The 14,673-nt window shown below is 38.7% G+C and overlaps 1 protein-coding gene across 10 annotated transcripts in view; it reads left to right on the forward strand.

Annotated features, from left to right (window-relative positions):
- The window catches only part of BRIP1 (BRCA1 interacting helicase 1), a 137,986-nt gene that overhangs the window by 86,502 nt on the left and 36,811 nt on the right, over window positions 1–14,673 (forward strand). For all 10 annotated transcript variants that reach the window (XR_014821286.1, XR_014821287.1, XR_014821284.1 and 7 more), the window contains exons 15-16: window positions 10,541–10,700; window positions 11,903–12,024. Coding sequence is in view for 6 of the 10 variants with exons in the window: in XM_084985031.1 (XP_084841157.1) it covers window positions 10,541–10,700; window positions 11,903–12,024 (282 nt within the window). In the remaining 4 variants the exon portion in view is untranslated. The remainder of the gene's footprint in view (window positions 1–10,540; window positions 10,701–11,902; window positions 12,025–14,673) is intronic.

Raw genomic sequence — 14,673 nt, forward strand, 5'->3', positions numbered from 1 at the left:
TCTATATATCTGTCTTTATGCCAGTAGCATACTGTTTACTGTGATAGTAAGTTTTGAAATTTGGAAGTGTGAGTTTTCCACTTTGTTCTTTTTCTTTCAAGATTGTTTTGGCTATTTGGGATGCCTTTTGATTCTATATGGATTTTAAGATATGTTTTTCTTGTTCTGCAAAAAAAAATAAAAGTTGAGATTTTGGTAAGGATTGCACTGAATCTATAAATTGCTTTGGGTAGTATTGTCATATTAATGATATTAAGTCTCTTAGTCTAGAATATTGGATGTCTTTCCATTTATTCTTGTTTCCTTTCCATTTATTCATATTTCTTTAATTTCTCTTAATTTTGTTGGTTCAGTGTATAAGTCTTTCACTCTTTGGTTAAATATATTCCCCAGTATTTTATTCTTTTATTTTTTTTAGGGCTGCACTTGCAGCATATGGAAGTTTGCAGGCTAGGGGTCGAATTGGAGCTGTAGCTGCCCGTCTATACCATAGCCACAGCAATGCCAGATCTGAGCCACCTCTTCAACCTATATCACTGTTCATGGCAATGCCAGATCCTTAATCCACTGAGTGAGGACAGGGATCAAACCTGTGTCCTCATGGATGCTAGTCAGGTTTGTTATTTCTGAAACCACAATGGGAACTCCATTCAGTAATTTTTTTTTTTTTTTTTGATGATACTGTGAATGGAATTGTTTTCATAGAAATTTCCTTTTATGATTGTTCATTGTTAATATATATATATATATATATATGAAACTGGGGAGTTCCCATCGTGGCACAGCAGAAACGAATCCGACTAGGAGCCATGAGGTTGTAGGTTCAATCCCTGGCCTTGCTCAGTGGGTTAAGGATCTGGCGTTGCTGTGAGCTGTGGTGTAGGTCCAGACACAGCGCAGATCTGTGTTGCTGTGGCTGTGGTGTAGGCCAGCAGCTGCAGCTCCAATTATACCCCTAGCCTGGGAACCTCCATATGCTGCAGGTGCAGCCCTAAAAAGCAAAACAAAGACCAAAAAAAGAAAAAAAGAAAAAGAAATGAAACCAATTTTTGTGTGTTGATTTTGTATCGTGTAATTTTGCTGATTTCATTTATTAGCTCTGATAAAGGGTTTTTTTTTGGTTTGTTTTCCCTAAGTCAGTTGAGCTAAAGATTTGTCAGTTTTGTTGATCTTCTCCAAAGAACCAACTTTCATTTCTCTATTTTTTCTATTCTCTGTTTTATTTATTTCTGCTCCAATCTTTATTTTTTTCTTTTCTTCTGCTAGTTCTTGGCTTAAAATTTGCTCTATTGCAAAATATACAGTTAGGTATTAATCTGAGATCTTTTTAATGTATGCATTTATAACTAAAATAGCTTTCAAAGCACTGCTTCACTTTATCTCATAAGTTACAGTGTGTTTGTATTTTTGTTTTCATATGCCTCAAAATATTTTCTATTTTTTCTTGTGATTTCAAGTTTGATTCAGTGGTTGTTTAAAGAGTGTGTTGTTTACATTTTATAGCACAGGGAGTTATAGCCATTATCTTGTAATAACTTATAGTGGAATATAATCTGTAAAAATCCTGAATCAGTATGCTCTACGCCTGAAAATAATATAATATTGTAACCCAGCTATGCTTAAAATAAAGAGTATGTTGTTTAATTTTCATTTAAGTGTGAATTTTCCAGTTTTCCTTCTGTTATTGATTTCCATTCCATTTTATTGTAGTCAGAAAAACTACTCATTTCTTTTAAAATTTATTATGGCTTTTATTGTGGCCTAACCCATGGTCCATCCTAGAGGATGTTTTATACACACTTGAGAAGAATGCGTATCTTACTTTGTTAGTTGTAATGTTCTATATTGTCTGTTAGGTGTAATTAGCTTAATGGTGTTTTACAAGTCCTCTTTTCCTTATTGAATTTCTGTTTTGTTCATTATTGAAATTGGGATATTAAAGTTTCCTACTATTATTATAGAACCATCTGTTTCTCCTTTCTAGTCTGTCTTGTTGTTGTTGTTGTTGTTGTTTTGTTTGGGGCCGCATCTGCAGTGTGTGGAAGTTCCCAGGCTAAGGGTCGAATCAGAGCTGCCATTGCCGCCTATGCCATAGCCACAGCAATGTGGGATCTGAGCCGCATCTGCAGGTTATGCCACAGCTTGTGGCAATGCCAGATCTTTGACTGAGTGAGGCCAGGGATCAAACCCAAGACTTCATGGATACTAGTCAAGTTCTTAACATGCTGAGCCACAATGGGAACTCCTCTAACAGTTTTTGACTCAGAGTTCATGTTTTATGGCTTTGTGTTACTGCTTAGTATCTTTTTATTTCAACTGCAGGATTCCTCATAGCATTTCTTATAAGGCCTCCTCGTGGTGGTAAACTCCCCAAGCTTTCCTTGTTCTGGAAAAGTGTTTATTTCTCCTCCTCTCCCTGTCTCCCCAGCCCCTTTTTTCCTCCTCTCCATCTTTCCCTTATTATTTTTTTTTTTTCCTTTTTTGGCCACACCTGTTCCTGGCCAGGGATCAAATCTGAACCACAGCTGCAGCAGTGTCAGATCCTAAACCCACTACATGGACTGGGATCAAACCCACAACACCACAGAGACAACACTGGATCATTAACCCACTGTACCACAGCAGGAACTTCTCATATTTGAGGGCAGTTTTACTGGACATAGTGTTCTTGATTGGTAGACTTTTTTTTTTCTTTCAACACTTCAAATATATCATCCCACTCCTTTCTTGCTTTGCTCTTGCTGTTTTCAAAATCCTCTGTCCTTGATTTTTGTTAGTTTGTTTATAATGTGTCTTAGTGTGACCTTCTTTGGATTCACCCTCTTTGTGTTTATTGGCTTCTTGAATCTGGATGTCCATTTTCTCCTCTCTGTACCTTCCCCCCACCCCAATCTGGGAAATTTTTAGCCACTATTTTTTTAGGGCGGCAGGTGTGGCATCTGGAAGTTCTTAGGCCAGGGGTCCAATCAGAGCTGCAGCTTCCAGCCTACACCACAGCCACAGCAATGCCACATCTGAACCACATCTGAGACCTATATCACAGCTCACGGCAATGCCAGATCCTTAACCCACTGAGCTGAGCCAGGGATTGATCTCACATACTTCGTGGATACTTTTCTGCTGAGCCACAAAGGGGAACTCCACTAATTCTTTAAATAAAGATTGTACCTCCTTCTCACTTTTTTAACCTTCTGATGCTCATATATGTGTTTGTCTGCTTGAGGGTGTCCTATAAATCCCACAGGATTTCTTTGCTTATTTTCATTCTTTTTTGTTTATACTGTCTGACTGTGTAAGTTCAAATGACCTGTGTTTGAGTTCACTGATTCTTTATTTTGATTGACCGTTTCTGATATTGAACCCCTCTAGTGAATTTTCTGTTTCAATTATTGTATTCTTCAGCTTCAAAATTTCTTTGGTTCTGTTTTACATTATCTGTATCTTTTTTTTTTTTTTTAATTCTCACTTTGTTCATTTTCTTGAGCTTGTTCAGCATCTTTATGATGATTATTTTAAATTCTTTGTCAGGTAATTAGTATACCTCCATTTCTTTATGATTGATTCCTGGCGTTTATTTTGTTCCTTTGATTGGGCCATTTCTCCTGTTTCTTCACATTCCATGTAACTTTGAGTTTGTATCTACCCACTTGAAAAAGCAGCCACCTCTCCCAGTCGTTTATAGACTGGCTTTGTACAGGAAAAGAACTTCATCAATTAGCTCAGCTATAGATTCTGGGGACCCCTCAAACCTTTTCTGTGGGTGTGCCTTCTCTTGACTTGTGTGTAGATTCCTGATTAAAAAGATTTTCTAGTTTCTTTTTTTTAAGAGCTCATAATTTTTTGTTCCCTCTGACTTTTTCTGTGGTACTCTGAGCTCTGTGGAGCTGCTGCTAGGCATCCAGCTCTGTTTTGTTCTCTGCACGTCTTTAGAAGATGCCAGGTCCCATCAACTCTTTGAGTTGGGCAAGACAGAAACCAGTCCCTCAGACAGCCCCCCTAAAAGCTGGAATGTTGTATGTACTCACTCTTTGCTTCTTCACATTCAGGATCAAGGCCACCAAGCTGTATTGGTCTCTCTCTGCTAGTTCTCTGGAGTAGCTGCAAGCTGCTCAGCTCTCTTTTGTTCTCAGTGGCCCCCAGGCATCTAGAATATGCTGGATCTTTTCAGTACTTTGAAATGCGTGGCATAGAAACCAAACCCTCAGGCAGCTTCTTGCCTGAACATTGGACATGTGGTCCAATAATTTCCCTCCTCAGGGAGAAACTGGGAGTTGGGGGGTTTATCACAGTAGTTAAGCACTAAGCCAGGGGAAGAGACTACAGCAAGTGAGTGCATGCCAGTCTAAACCTTTGCCTTTGTACTCAGTAGCCCCCAACCTGGCACCGTTTCCTGTCAGTGCATAGATTCAGGCAAGACAGAAACCACTTCCCTGAGCAGCCTCCCTAAAAGTCTACACATTAGACACATGTTTTAGTCTTCTTTTAACTCCCTCAGGGGGAAGTCTGGAGTTGGAAGTTTTCTTCCAGTTGCAACATGCTAAACTAAGGGGAGGGACAGAGGCAAAAGTTATGCCGCAGATTTTCCTCCCATCCTCAGTGCAGCTGGTTTCATGTTCATCTGGGAGGTAGGAACCTCTTAACTGTTCCCTGGATTTCTCACAACCGTAATTGTTGTCTTTGTGTTGTTGTTGAATCAGTGTTCCCATGGAGGCAAGGAGAATCTGTTGACTCACCCCTTATTGAATTTGTTTTTATTTTATTTTATGGCTGCACCCACGGCGTATAGACGTTCCCAGGCCAGGGATTGAATCTGAGCCACAGCTGGACCTATGCCACAGCTACAGCGACGCCAGATCCTTTAACCCACTGTACCAGGCTGGGAATCAAACCCGTACCTCTGCAGTGACCCAAGCCACTGCATATGGATTCTTAATCCACTGCATGATGGCGGGAACTACCTCTTGTTGAATTTTTTTTTTTAGGGCCGCACTTGTGGCATATGGAGGTTCCCAGGCTAGGGGTCGAATTGGAGCTGTAGCCACTGGCCTACACCACAGCCGCAGCAACGCCAGATCTGAGCAGCATCTGCGACCTAACACCATAGCTCACTGCAACGCCGGATCCTTACCCCACTCAGCAAGGCCGGGGATCAAACCCGCAACCTCATGGTTCCTAGTCGGGTTCATTAACCACGACAGGAACTCCCCTTATTGAATTTTTAAGTGGAGATGTGAGTAGATGAAGTGCTAAGATTTGTATTTTGAAAATATTGCTCTGGGTAAAATGTTAAAGACCTACAAGTGATAGATAAGAGACAGGATAATATAATTAAGAAACTTTTGGAGAGTCCTTCAAGAGCTTGTGATAGCTTGGATTGAACTGGTGGCTTAGGATATGGAGAGATATTTGGAAGACAGAAATTAACAAGGCTTGGTAATGGATTAAATATGAGGTAAAAGATTGAGTATTGATGATGGGGATGATGGGGAGAGCATATTAATAAGGTTGACTCAGTGTTCAAGACAACTCTGTATGGTGATAGCTTTCTGTTAATAATAAACACTGGAATATTATAAATTTGGTCTTATATGGGACATTTCGGGTGCCTTTGTGATAGCTGACTGGTGAATTTTATCAGGCCATTGGGCATATGAATATAGCACATATAGGAGTAACCTGGGCTTTAAATACATACAAATTTTGGAGTTTCCTGTGTATTTATTCTATATCTTTAATAGTGTAAAATTCTCTTACTATAAGTGTCAGAAAGGCAAGGACTTTTTCTGTAATGTTCTCTGCTTTATTCTTAAATTTTTGATGTAGTTTCTGGCATATTATAGGGGTTAATATTTTTGTTGTTTTTGTTTGTTTTCTTCTCTCTGCTATCCTGTTGTTACTAGAAACATTAATAAGAAATACGTATTGGAGTTCCCTTCGTGGCTCAGTGGTTAACGAATCCGACTAGGAACCATGAGGTTGCGGGTTCGATCCCTGGCCTTGCTCAGTGGGTTAAGAATCTGACGTTGCCATGAGCTGTGGTGTAGGTCGCAGACGAGGCTCTGATCTGTCCTTGCTGTGGCTCTGGCGTAGGCCGGCATACAGCTCTGATTTGACCTTAGCCTGGGAACCTCCATGTGCTGCGGGAGCAGCCCCAGAAAAGGCAAAAAGACCAAAAAAAAAAAAGAAAAAGAAAAAAAAGAAAGAAATATGTATTTCACACTTACATAAGATCACTTGTAGTATATAATGTATTATGAGGTATATTAATAAAACGAAAACATTTAGACTATCACTTGAGAACTAAATATTACTGTTAAAAGTTATCTGGATGCTCCTTCAAATTCCCATTACTTTGTTCACCCCCCACAGGGTTAATAATTGACCTAAAGTTTGTAATTATCATTTTTTACTGTGGCTTTACCACGTATATATGTATTTCACAATCCATATGTCTCTTAGTTTTGCTTCTTTTTGAGTTTTCAAAAAAATGGCATGACAATATATATAGTTTTTACCTTTTTTAACTAATCCATGACCGAAGTTCATTTATTTTCATTGCTTATTATAATCAAATTATATATTTCTATAGCACCATTATGTTCTGCTGTTTAAATAGTGCTGTATCGACACTTTGTAGAAAGTGACAAGCTGATCTAAAATTCATGTGGAAAAGTAAAGGACATAGAATAGCCGAAGTGTTTGTAAGTAATTTTTTTTCCATTTTGTTTTTCTCTTGAACCTAGAATTGTATGAGGGTTTTTTTTTTTCAGATTTTTTTTTTTTTTTTTTGTCTTTTTGCCATTTCTTGGGCCACTCTCGCGGCATATGGAGGTTCCCAGGCTAGGGGTCTAATCAGAGCTACAGCTGCCAGCCTACACCAGAGTCACAGCAACTCAGGATCTGAGCCGCATCTGCAACCTACACCACAGCTCACGGCAATGCCAGATCCTTAACCCACTGAGCAAAGCCAGGGATCGAACCTGCAACCTCATGGTTCCTAGTCAGATTAGTTAACCACTGAGCCATGGTGGGAACTCCTTTTTTCAGATTTTTGTTTAGATAAATTTATTTTGTTGTGGTATGAGTGACCCTTCTGTTAATATATATTTCCAGTAAATCTGTATATGATAGCAGATTTAAAAAATTTATTGATATGTTTTTTGTGAGTTTATGTATATTATTCTGCATTTAAAAAGAACGATTACTTTTCATTCAGCATCAAGTTTTCTGCATATAATTAAAGTAAGTTTGATGATTCTGACATGTTTGAGCCTTTTGTATTCATATTTATCTAAGTCATCCATAGATATCTTAGAGAGCTATGTTGAAGTCCTCTATAGTATTAAGGGAATTGGTGAGTTTATCATTGTATTTCTTGCCAGTTTTTCCTTTCCATATTTTCAAATTATGTCTTAAGTACAAAAAGATTCATGACAGCTATGTCTTTTTGGTAAATGCATTTTATATGTGTAAGGAAGATGTATCTATTTTTTTTTAAACTTTTTGCTTTGAAGTCTATTTTTAATGACTGTGATACATCTGATTTCTTTTGATAAACATCTGCCTCGTGTATCTTTTTCCATATCTTCATTTTCAAGATTTCTTTGTGGTTTAAGTGTCTCTATTGATAACCAAGATATAGCTGGTTTTCTTTTTTTCTCTCCCCACTTTCTCTCTTCCTTGCCTCCCTTTCTTTCAAACTATCTGAATGTCTCACTTTTAATGAATAAGTTAAATTTGTGTTTGTTTTGATTCTTTAGCATATTTGGATTTATTTTCTAGCATCTTGTTTTGTGCCTTCTTTTACCTCTTTCCTGCTTTTGTTAATCTATTGACTTGGTTTTTTTGTCCGTCTCCCCTTTGTGATTTAGAAGTTTCTGTATCCTATTTATCATTGTTTTAATAAAATATCTTTATTGTGATAAAATTTGCATACCATACAGCCCACTCATTTAAAGTGTACGATTCAATGGGGTTTTTTTTTTTTTTTTTGGTCTTTTTGCTATTTCTTGGGCCGCTCCCACGGCATATGGAGGTTCCCAGGCTAGGGGTCTAATTGGAGCTACAGCTGCTGGCCTATGCCAGAGCCACAGCAATGCCAGATCTGAGCTGCATCTGCAGTCTACACCACAGCTCATGGCAACACCAGATCCTTAACCCACTGAGCAAGGCCAGGGATCGAACCCGAAACCTCATGGTTCCTAGTCAGATTCGTTTCCGCTGCACCACAACGGGAACGCCAATGGTTTATTTTAGATTCACAAAGTTTACTTATTTTAGTATATTTTCATCACTCTTAAAAGAAGCTCCAAACCCATTAATAATCCCGTCTTCCCCTAAACTTTCTCCCTTCCCCAGCCTCAGGCAGTCTCCAGTTTACCATGGTCTCTATATATTTGCCTATTCTGAAACTTTCATATAAGTGGAATTATACAATTTGTGGCCTTTTATGCCTGGGTTCTTTCACTTAGTATGTTGTTTTGAGAATTCATCCATGTTATAGCATGCATCAGTACTTCATTTTTATTGCCAAGTAATATTACATTTTATGAATATACTATATTTTACTTATCTGTTAATCAATTGGAAGACATTTGGGAGTTTCCATCATGGCTCAGCAGTTACCGAACCCAACTAGCATCCATGAGAACGCAGGTTCCATCCCTGGCCTTGCTCAGTGGGTTAAGGATCTGGCATTGCTGTGAGCTGTGGTGTAGGTCACAGATGGTTCCCGCATTGCTATGGCTCTGGCGTAGTCTGGCAGCTACAGCTCTGATTGGACCTCTAGCCTGGGAACTTCCATATGCTGCGGGTGCGGCCCTAAAAAGACAAAAGACAAAAGACAAAAAGAGGGAGTTCCCATCGTGGCGCAGTGGTTAACGAATCCGACTAGGAACCATGAGGTTGCGGGTTCGGTCCCTGGCCTTGCTCAGTGGGTTAACGATCCGGCGTTGCCGTGAGCTGTGGTGTAGGTTGCAGACGCGGCTCGGATCCCACGTTGCTGTGGCTCTGGCATAGGCTGGTGCCTACGGCTCCAATTTGACCCCTAGCCTGGGAACCTCCATATGCCGCGGGAGCGGCCCAAAGAAATAGCAAAAAAAAAAAAAAAAAAAAAGACAAAAAGAAAAAAGAAAAAAAAAAAGATACTTGGATTTTTCTACTTTTTGAGTGTTATGAATAAGGCTGCTATGAACATTCATGTGTAAGTTTTTGTGTGGACATATGTTTTCCTTTCTCTTGGGTATTTAATTATGAGCATAATTCCTGCATCATATGGTAGCTCTGTGTTAACCTTTTGAAGAACTGTCAGATTTTTTTCAAAGCACCCTCACCATTTTATATTCTTAGCAGAGTTCATGAGAGTTCCAATTTCTCCATATTCTACACATTAAAAATAGATGCAAATGAAGAGCAAATTTTTGAACAAGAGCTCTCCTAGTCCCCATCAATATTTTGTTTCTTGTTGCCTCTGCTTTGCTTGGAGTTGCCTATAATAAAATACACCTCTGGACCTGGCTCTAAATGGTGTGGCGCTTTGGAAAGGCTAGTAGGTGTCAGATTGCATGAAAGTTTTCTTGACAAAAATTAGTTTAATAACTTATTAACTGTGTTTGGATAATTTAAAAAGCTTTTCCTTTTCAATTAAAGCAAGTTTGAATGATTTCTATATAGGGAAAAAATGTTGTCCAAGTTTTAAACTTTGCATTAACAATAAAGTTTTTCAGCTCTAATGCAAACCTTGAAAAAAGATTTGTTTTTGTGTTTCCCCTCTTTCTCCTTTTTGTTCTCTCCTATTCTCCAAAATATAATCTTGTTTTTTTTGTTGTTGTTGTCTTTTTAGGGCAACACCCACGGCATATGGAGGTTCCCAGGCTAGGGATCAAATCGGAGCTCTAGCCACTGGCCTATGCTACAGCCACAGCAATGCCAGATACTAGCTGTGTCTGTGACCTACAGCATAGCTCATGGCAATGCCAGATCCTTAACCCACTGAGCAAGGCCAGGGATCGAACCTGAAATCTCATGGTTCCTAGTTGGATGCGTTTCCATTGTGCCAGGACTGGAACTCCCCCAAAAGATTAACTTTATGACTTTTTTTTTCTTCTCTATGGAACACCCACATGCCAGCTTTTATACAACTGAAGATGTATACAAAGGAGATTAACCAGGTCTTCTTATTTATCAGAGGACAGGTTTTTCAAGAAAAACTTCTGCAACCTACCCTGCAGTTCACAGCAATGCCGATCTTTTAACCCACTGAGTGAGGCCAGGGATCGAATCTGTGTCTTCATGGATACTAGTCGGGTTCGTTACCACTGAGCCACAATGGGAACTCAAAAAGCTTTCTAAATCAGTTAATAAATTTACCCAGTAAGAACTCTATGACACATAATTGTTTATATCATTTTATAGAGTAACACACAGAAAGGTTAGTACTCCTGCAATAGTCACATTGTAGTCACATTGTTTTTCAGCAAACCAGTGTAAGTTTGTTCAGCTGGACACACAAAAAGGCCACTTTTTCCTTTCCCCTTTTCAGTTATTAGAAAAGTTAAAAGAACGTTGGCTCTCTACCGGTTTATGGCATAATCTGGAGTTGGTGAAGACAGTCATTGTAGAACCACAGAAAGGAGAAAAAACGGATTTTGATGAATTACTGAAGGTGTACTATGATGCGATCAAGTACAAAGGAGAAAAAGGTAATTGAAATTATTTGATGGTCAATGAAAAAAAGTTTTTTTACTGTAAAGTGGGAAGTTGGTGCTGTTATAATTTTATTTGTGTCATCTATTTTAAATGAATTGTATTTTAGAGAAAAATTATATTTTATAATCCTGAGTTAAAATAAGTTAAAGCAATTCTTTTATTTGGAGTTGTTCTCCTACAAACTTGAGGAGACCAATTCAGTTTTAAGAAATGGCATGCTTTCAGGTATTATCCCATAGTCTTCCTAACACTGCCTAAAATATTTTGTTAAAGAAGGTAGGCAGAGGAGTTCCCATTGTGGCTCCATGTTAACGAACCCCACTAGTATCCACGAGGATGTGGGGTCAACCCCAGGCTTCACTCAGTGGGTTAAGAATCCAGTGTTGCCATGAGCTGTGGTGTAGGTCGCAGATGCAGCTCCAATCTCGTGTTGCTGTGGCTGTGGCGTAGGCTGGGAGCTACAGCTCTGATTCAACCCCAGCCTGGGAACTTGCATATGCTACAGGTGTGGCCCTAAAAACAAAAACAAAAAAAAAGGTAGGTAGAGTATGCATTAATATCTTCCTTACTAGTCAAATGAGCCCTGCATTTTGATGCAAATAATGTACTTTGTGCTTATATTTTATTATATAAGGTAAATTTGAGTTTTCAAAATGTAACCAAAGGCTAAATTTCAAAGGTAAAGCAGGCCCATAAAAAGTTTGACAGGAAGAGCTAATCGTAATAATTTTAACATAATCGTCAATATCCTTGTATGTGAAGATTACAGAGTATTCTGTGTGTATTTTAAATACTATCAATGTGATATTGATTCAATATGATAAATAGTAGAAATTAGATTTATTTAAATCACTGTGAGACCTGGTGGTAAAGGTAGTGATTAAATTTCAATTTCAATTTTTAAAAGATAAAATAGTTGGTTCACAATTGCTTAGTTCACGTGCACAATAACTGTATGTATACACAGTTTGTAAATTGGTTCTACCATGTTGCCCCTAAATGTAATTTTATTTCCCTTCAAATAAGAAGAGATTGAACTTTAAAAACTGTATCTTATAATAGTTTTTAATTTTGATTCTTTAAAATTTGGTGTTAAAAATTACTTAATAATCACATCTTTTCAAAATAACAAGAATAAGCAATTTCTGGGAATTTTGAGTGTGCTTTTAAAAATGTTTATTTTCTATTGCTTTAGACGGAGCCCTCCTGGTAGCAGTTTGTCGTGGTAAAGTGAGTGAGGGGCTAGATTTCTCAGATGATAATGCCCGTGCTGTCATAACAGTAGGAATCCCTTTTCCAAATGTGAAAGACCTACAGGTAGGCTATCAAAACCTGAATTTTTATTTATCACTGAAATTACTGATTTTGTGTAGTTAATTAAACATTTTCCTTGGATCCTCATTTTATTTTAATGCTTTGGTGACTTGGAATGAATGAAAAAGGTGGAGTAGATACGGATTTATTTTATTTTTAACTTACACTGTCTTTGGCTCAATAACAGTGATTTTCAAAGTGTGATCCTGGGAACTTAATTAGAAATATGTATTTTCATCTTCCATCCAGACCAACTGAATCAGAAACCCTGGAGGTAGAGCCTAGCAATTTGTTTTATCAAACTCTCTGCCACATTAGAGAAGAGCCTCCCACCCCAGGGATTTCTGGGGGTGTTTCTCTATCTCTCTTCTGCCTCCAATGCTATGCCCTGACCTGCAGTTTTCAGTGATTTTAGCTGCTTCAGGCTCTGATATCTTCCACTTCAGCCCAGCAGGACCACCGTACTCTGCTTGGCTCTTGTCGGGAAATTATACCCAGGAAGAGAGCTGAGAGCCATGGAGTTCATCTAATCAATTTCCCTTACCTCTGAGATTACAGTCTTATGCTGCCTGGTATCTATTCCCTGAAAGCAGCTGCTTTATTTCTTTTGTCCAGTTTTATAGTTACTTGCAGTGGGAGGGATCGTACTAAACCAATTATTCTGCCGTAGCCAGAAGCAGGAGTTTTGTTTCATTATCACCAATTGTTTAATGATCATACTTGAAAAAATATTTGTAGCAATAATTTAAAGCCTGAGATGATGTTATCTTTATCAGGGAGAATTTTCTTTTACTTCCTACAGGCGTTTGAAGGTATTAGCAATCTGAGACCAGAACTTGAGGTTTTCTAGCCACTGAGCTGACTCCGTTGAATATAATCCATACCCCTCCCAGAACACAACCTGTTAGGGTCCCAGACCAAAAGCAAGAATTCTTTCCCTAGGCAGTTATCATCTTTCTTATTAATACTGTACTAAACACTGTGAATTATATTAACAATAATAAACAATATTTCTCCGGTTAACCACTACTCTTCCCTCACCTCTGAACCTCATCAAAATTTCTAAAAGTCCTGAAGGGGTATTTAATCCTTGCAGCCTCTAATAACTTTAGTGGCTTCTACTACCTTTCTCCAGCCATCAGTGCTACCACTGAGAGTGCCGCTGACCGTTCCCAAGGCTCCTATTCTAAGATGACTAATGCTGCCTCTGAGTACTCCTGATGAAACGGTTGGCATCCACTCAAGAGAACTCTCGTGTTCACCATCTACAGCATTAGTGCACATTCCACTGAATCGGTGCTGCTGATTGCATTGTCACTGGCAGTGGTACTGTCTGTTTTTGATGTCTTATCATGTTTATCTTGTCCCTGTATTATTGCACTAACACTGCTTTGTTAAAGTGGAGAGAATCTCTTTCCCACACTTTCTTTTTTTTCTTTTTTGTCTTCTCCAGGGCCGCACCTGCGGCATATGGAGGTTCCCAGGCTAGGGATCTAATCAGAGCTGTAGCCGCCAGCCTACACCACAGCCACAGCAACGTGGGATCCGAGCCATGTCTGCAACGTACACCAGAGCTCATGGCAACGCCAGATCCTTAACCCACTGAGCAAGGCCAGGGATCGAACCCGCAACCTCATGGTTCCTAGTCGGATTCATTAACCACTGCGCCATGACGGGAACTCCCACTTTCCCACACTTTCTATCACATGTTCTTCCCGTGTCTTTTTTTTTTTTTCTTTCTATTTTTGTTGTTGTTGTTCTTCCCATGTCTTAAATATAGAATTTTCCCCCTAAAACTAGCTCGTTCAAATTTTGCTTGGATCTTTCTTTCTTGGACCTGTGTATGACTTCTTGAAAGACAGAAAAGGAGATAACTTTATGGCTAATAATTAGGTTGTACTAAGTATTACACTCATAAAGTTAGAATGACTGAAAGGATTCACGTCAAACTCTTAATAGTGATTAGATCAGAGAAGAGAGAGAAATGATATTGGGAGTAGTTATCGAAAGGGACTTTAGCTTTTTCTATAATGTTTGTTTTATTAAGAAACAAGCTTCAAAAAATATGATGAGAATACAGGTGTTCACTGTGTTATTCTTTGAAAAATCCTTAAATTGAATAAAGTATTACTTGTGCAGAAAAAAAATTGCATTATCTTAAAAATACATTCTCATAAAAAGTTATCTTCTATTTTCTCTACCTTCACTCCCAACAACTATGATTCTGCACATTGTTATTGCACCAGTCTTGGGTTTCTTAATGCTTTCTTTCCTTAGGATAAATTCTTTCTTGGTAGCATCACACTCTGCCATACAGGGAGAGAAAAAAAAAAGATACCAGTGACCTGCTCTGACATTCCTTGTAATGGTCCTAGGTGTCATAATTCTGCTTATCTGAATTCCAGTGGCTCTCGCTGAATAATAAAGAAAAATAACAGTCTTCCATGAGGTCTGCATTGGGAGGAGGAGGGCGATTCTAAAGGAGATTCTCTAGTGGTTCCTGAAAGGAGGAAGGGGGTAGACCCAAGTGTAGTCCAAGTTCAGGATCAGGAGACAGATAAAGAGAAGTCTTTGCTGGAGTTCCCTTCATGGCTCAGCAGTTAACAAACCCAATTAGGATCCATGAGGATGAGGGTGTGATCTCTGGCCTCG

Source organism: Sus scrofa, chromosome 12 (assembly GCF_054392235.1).
Source record: "Sus scrofa isolate SSC_HxYL_T2T_F1_AM1 chromosome 12, Sscrofa_HxYL_maternal_Yorkshire_Landrace_v2.0, whole genome shotgun sequence".
Classification (NCBI taxonomy): domain Eukaryota; kingdom Metazoa; phylum Chordata; class Mammalia; order Artiodactyla; family Suidae; genus Sus; species Sus scrofa.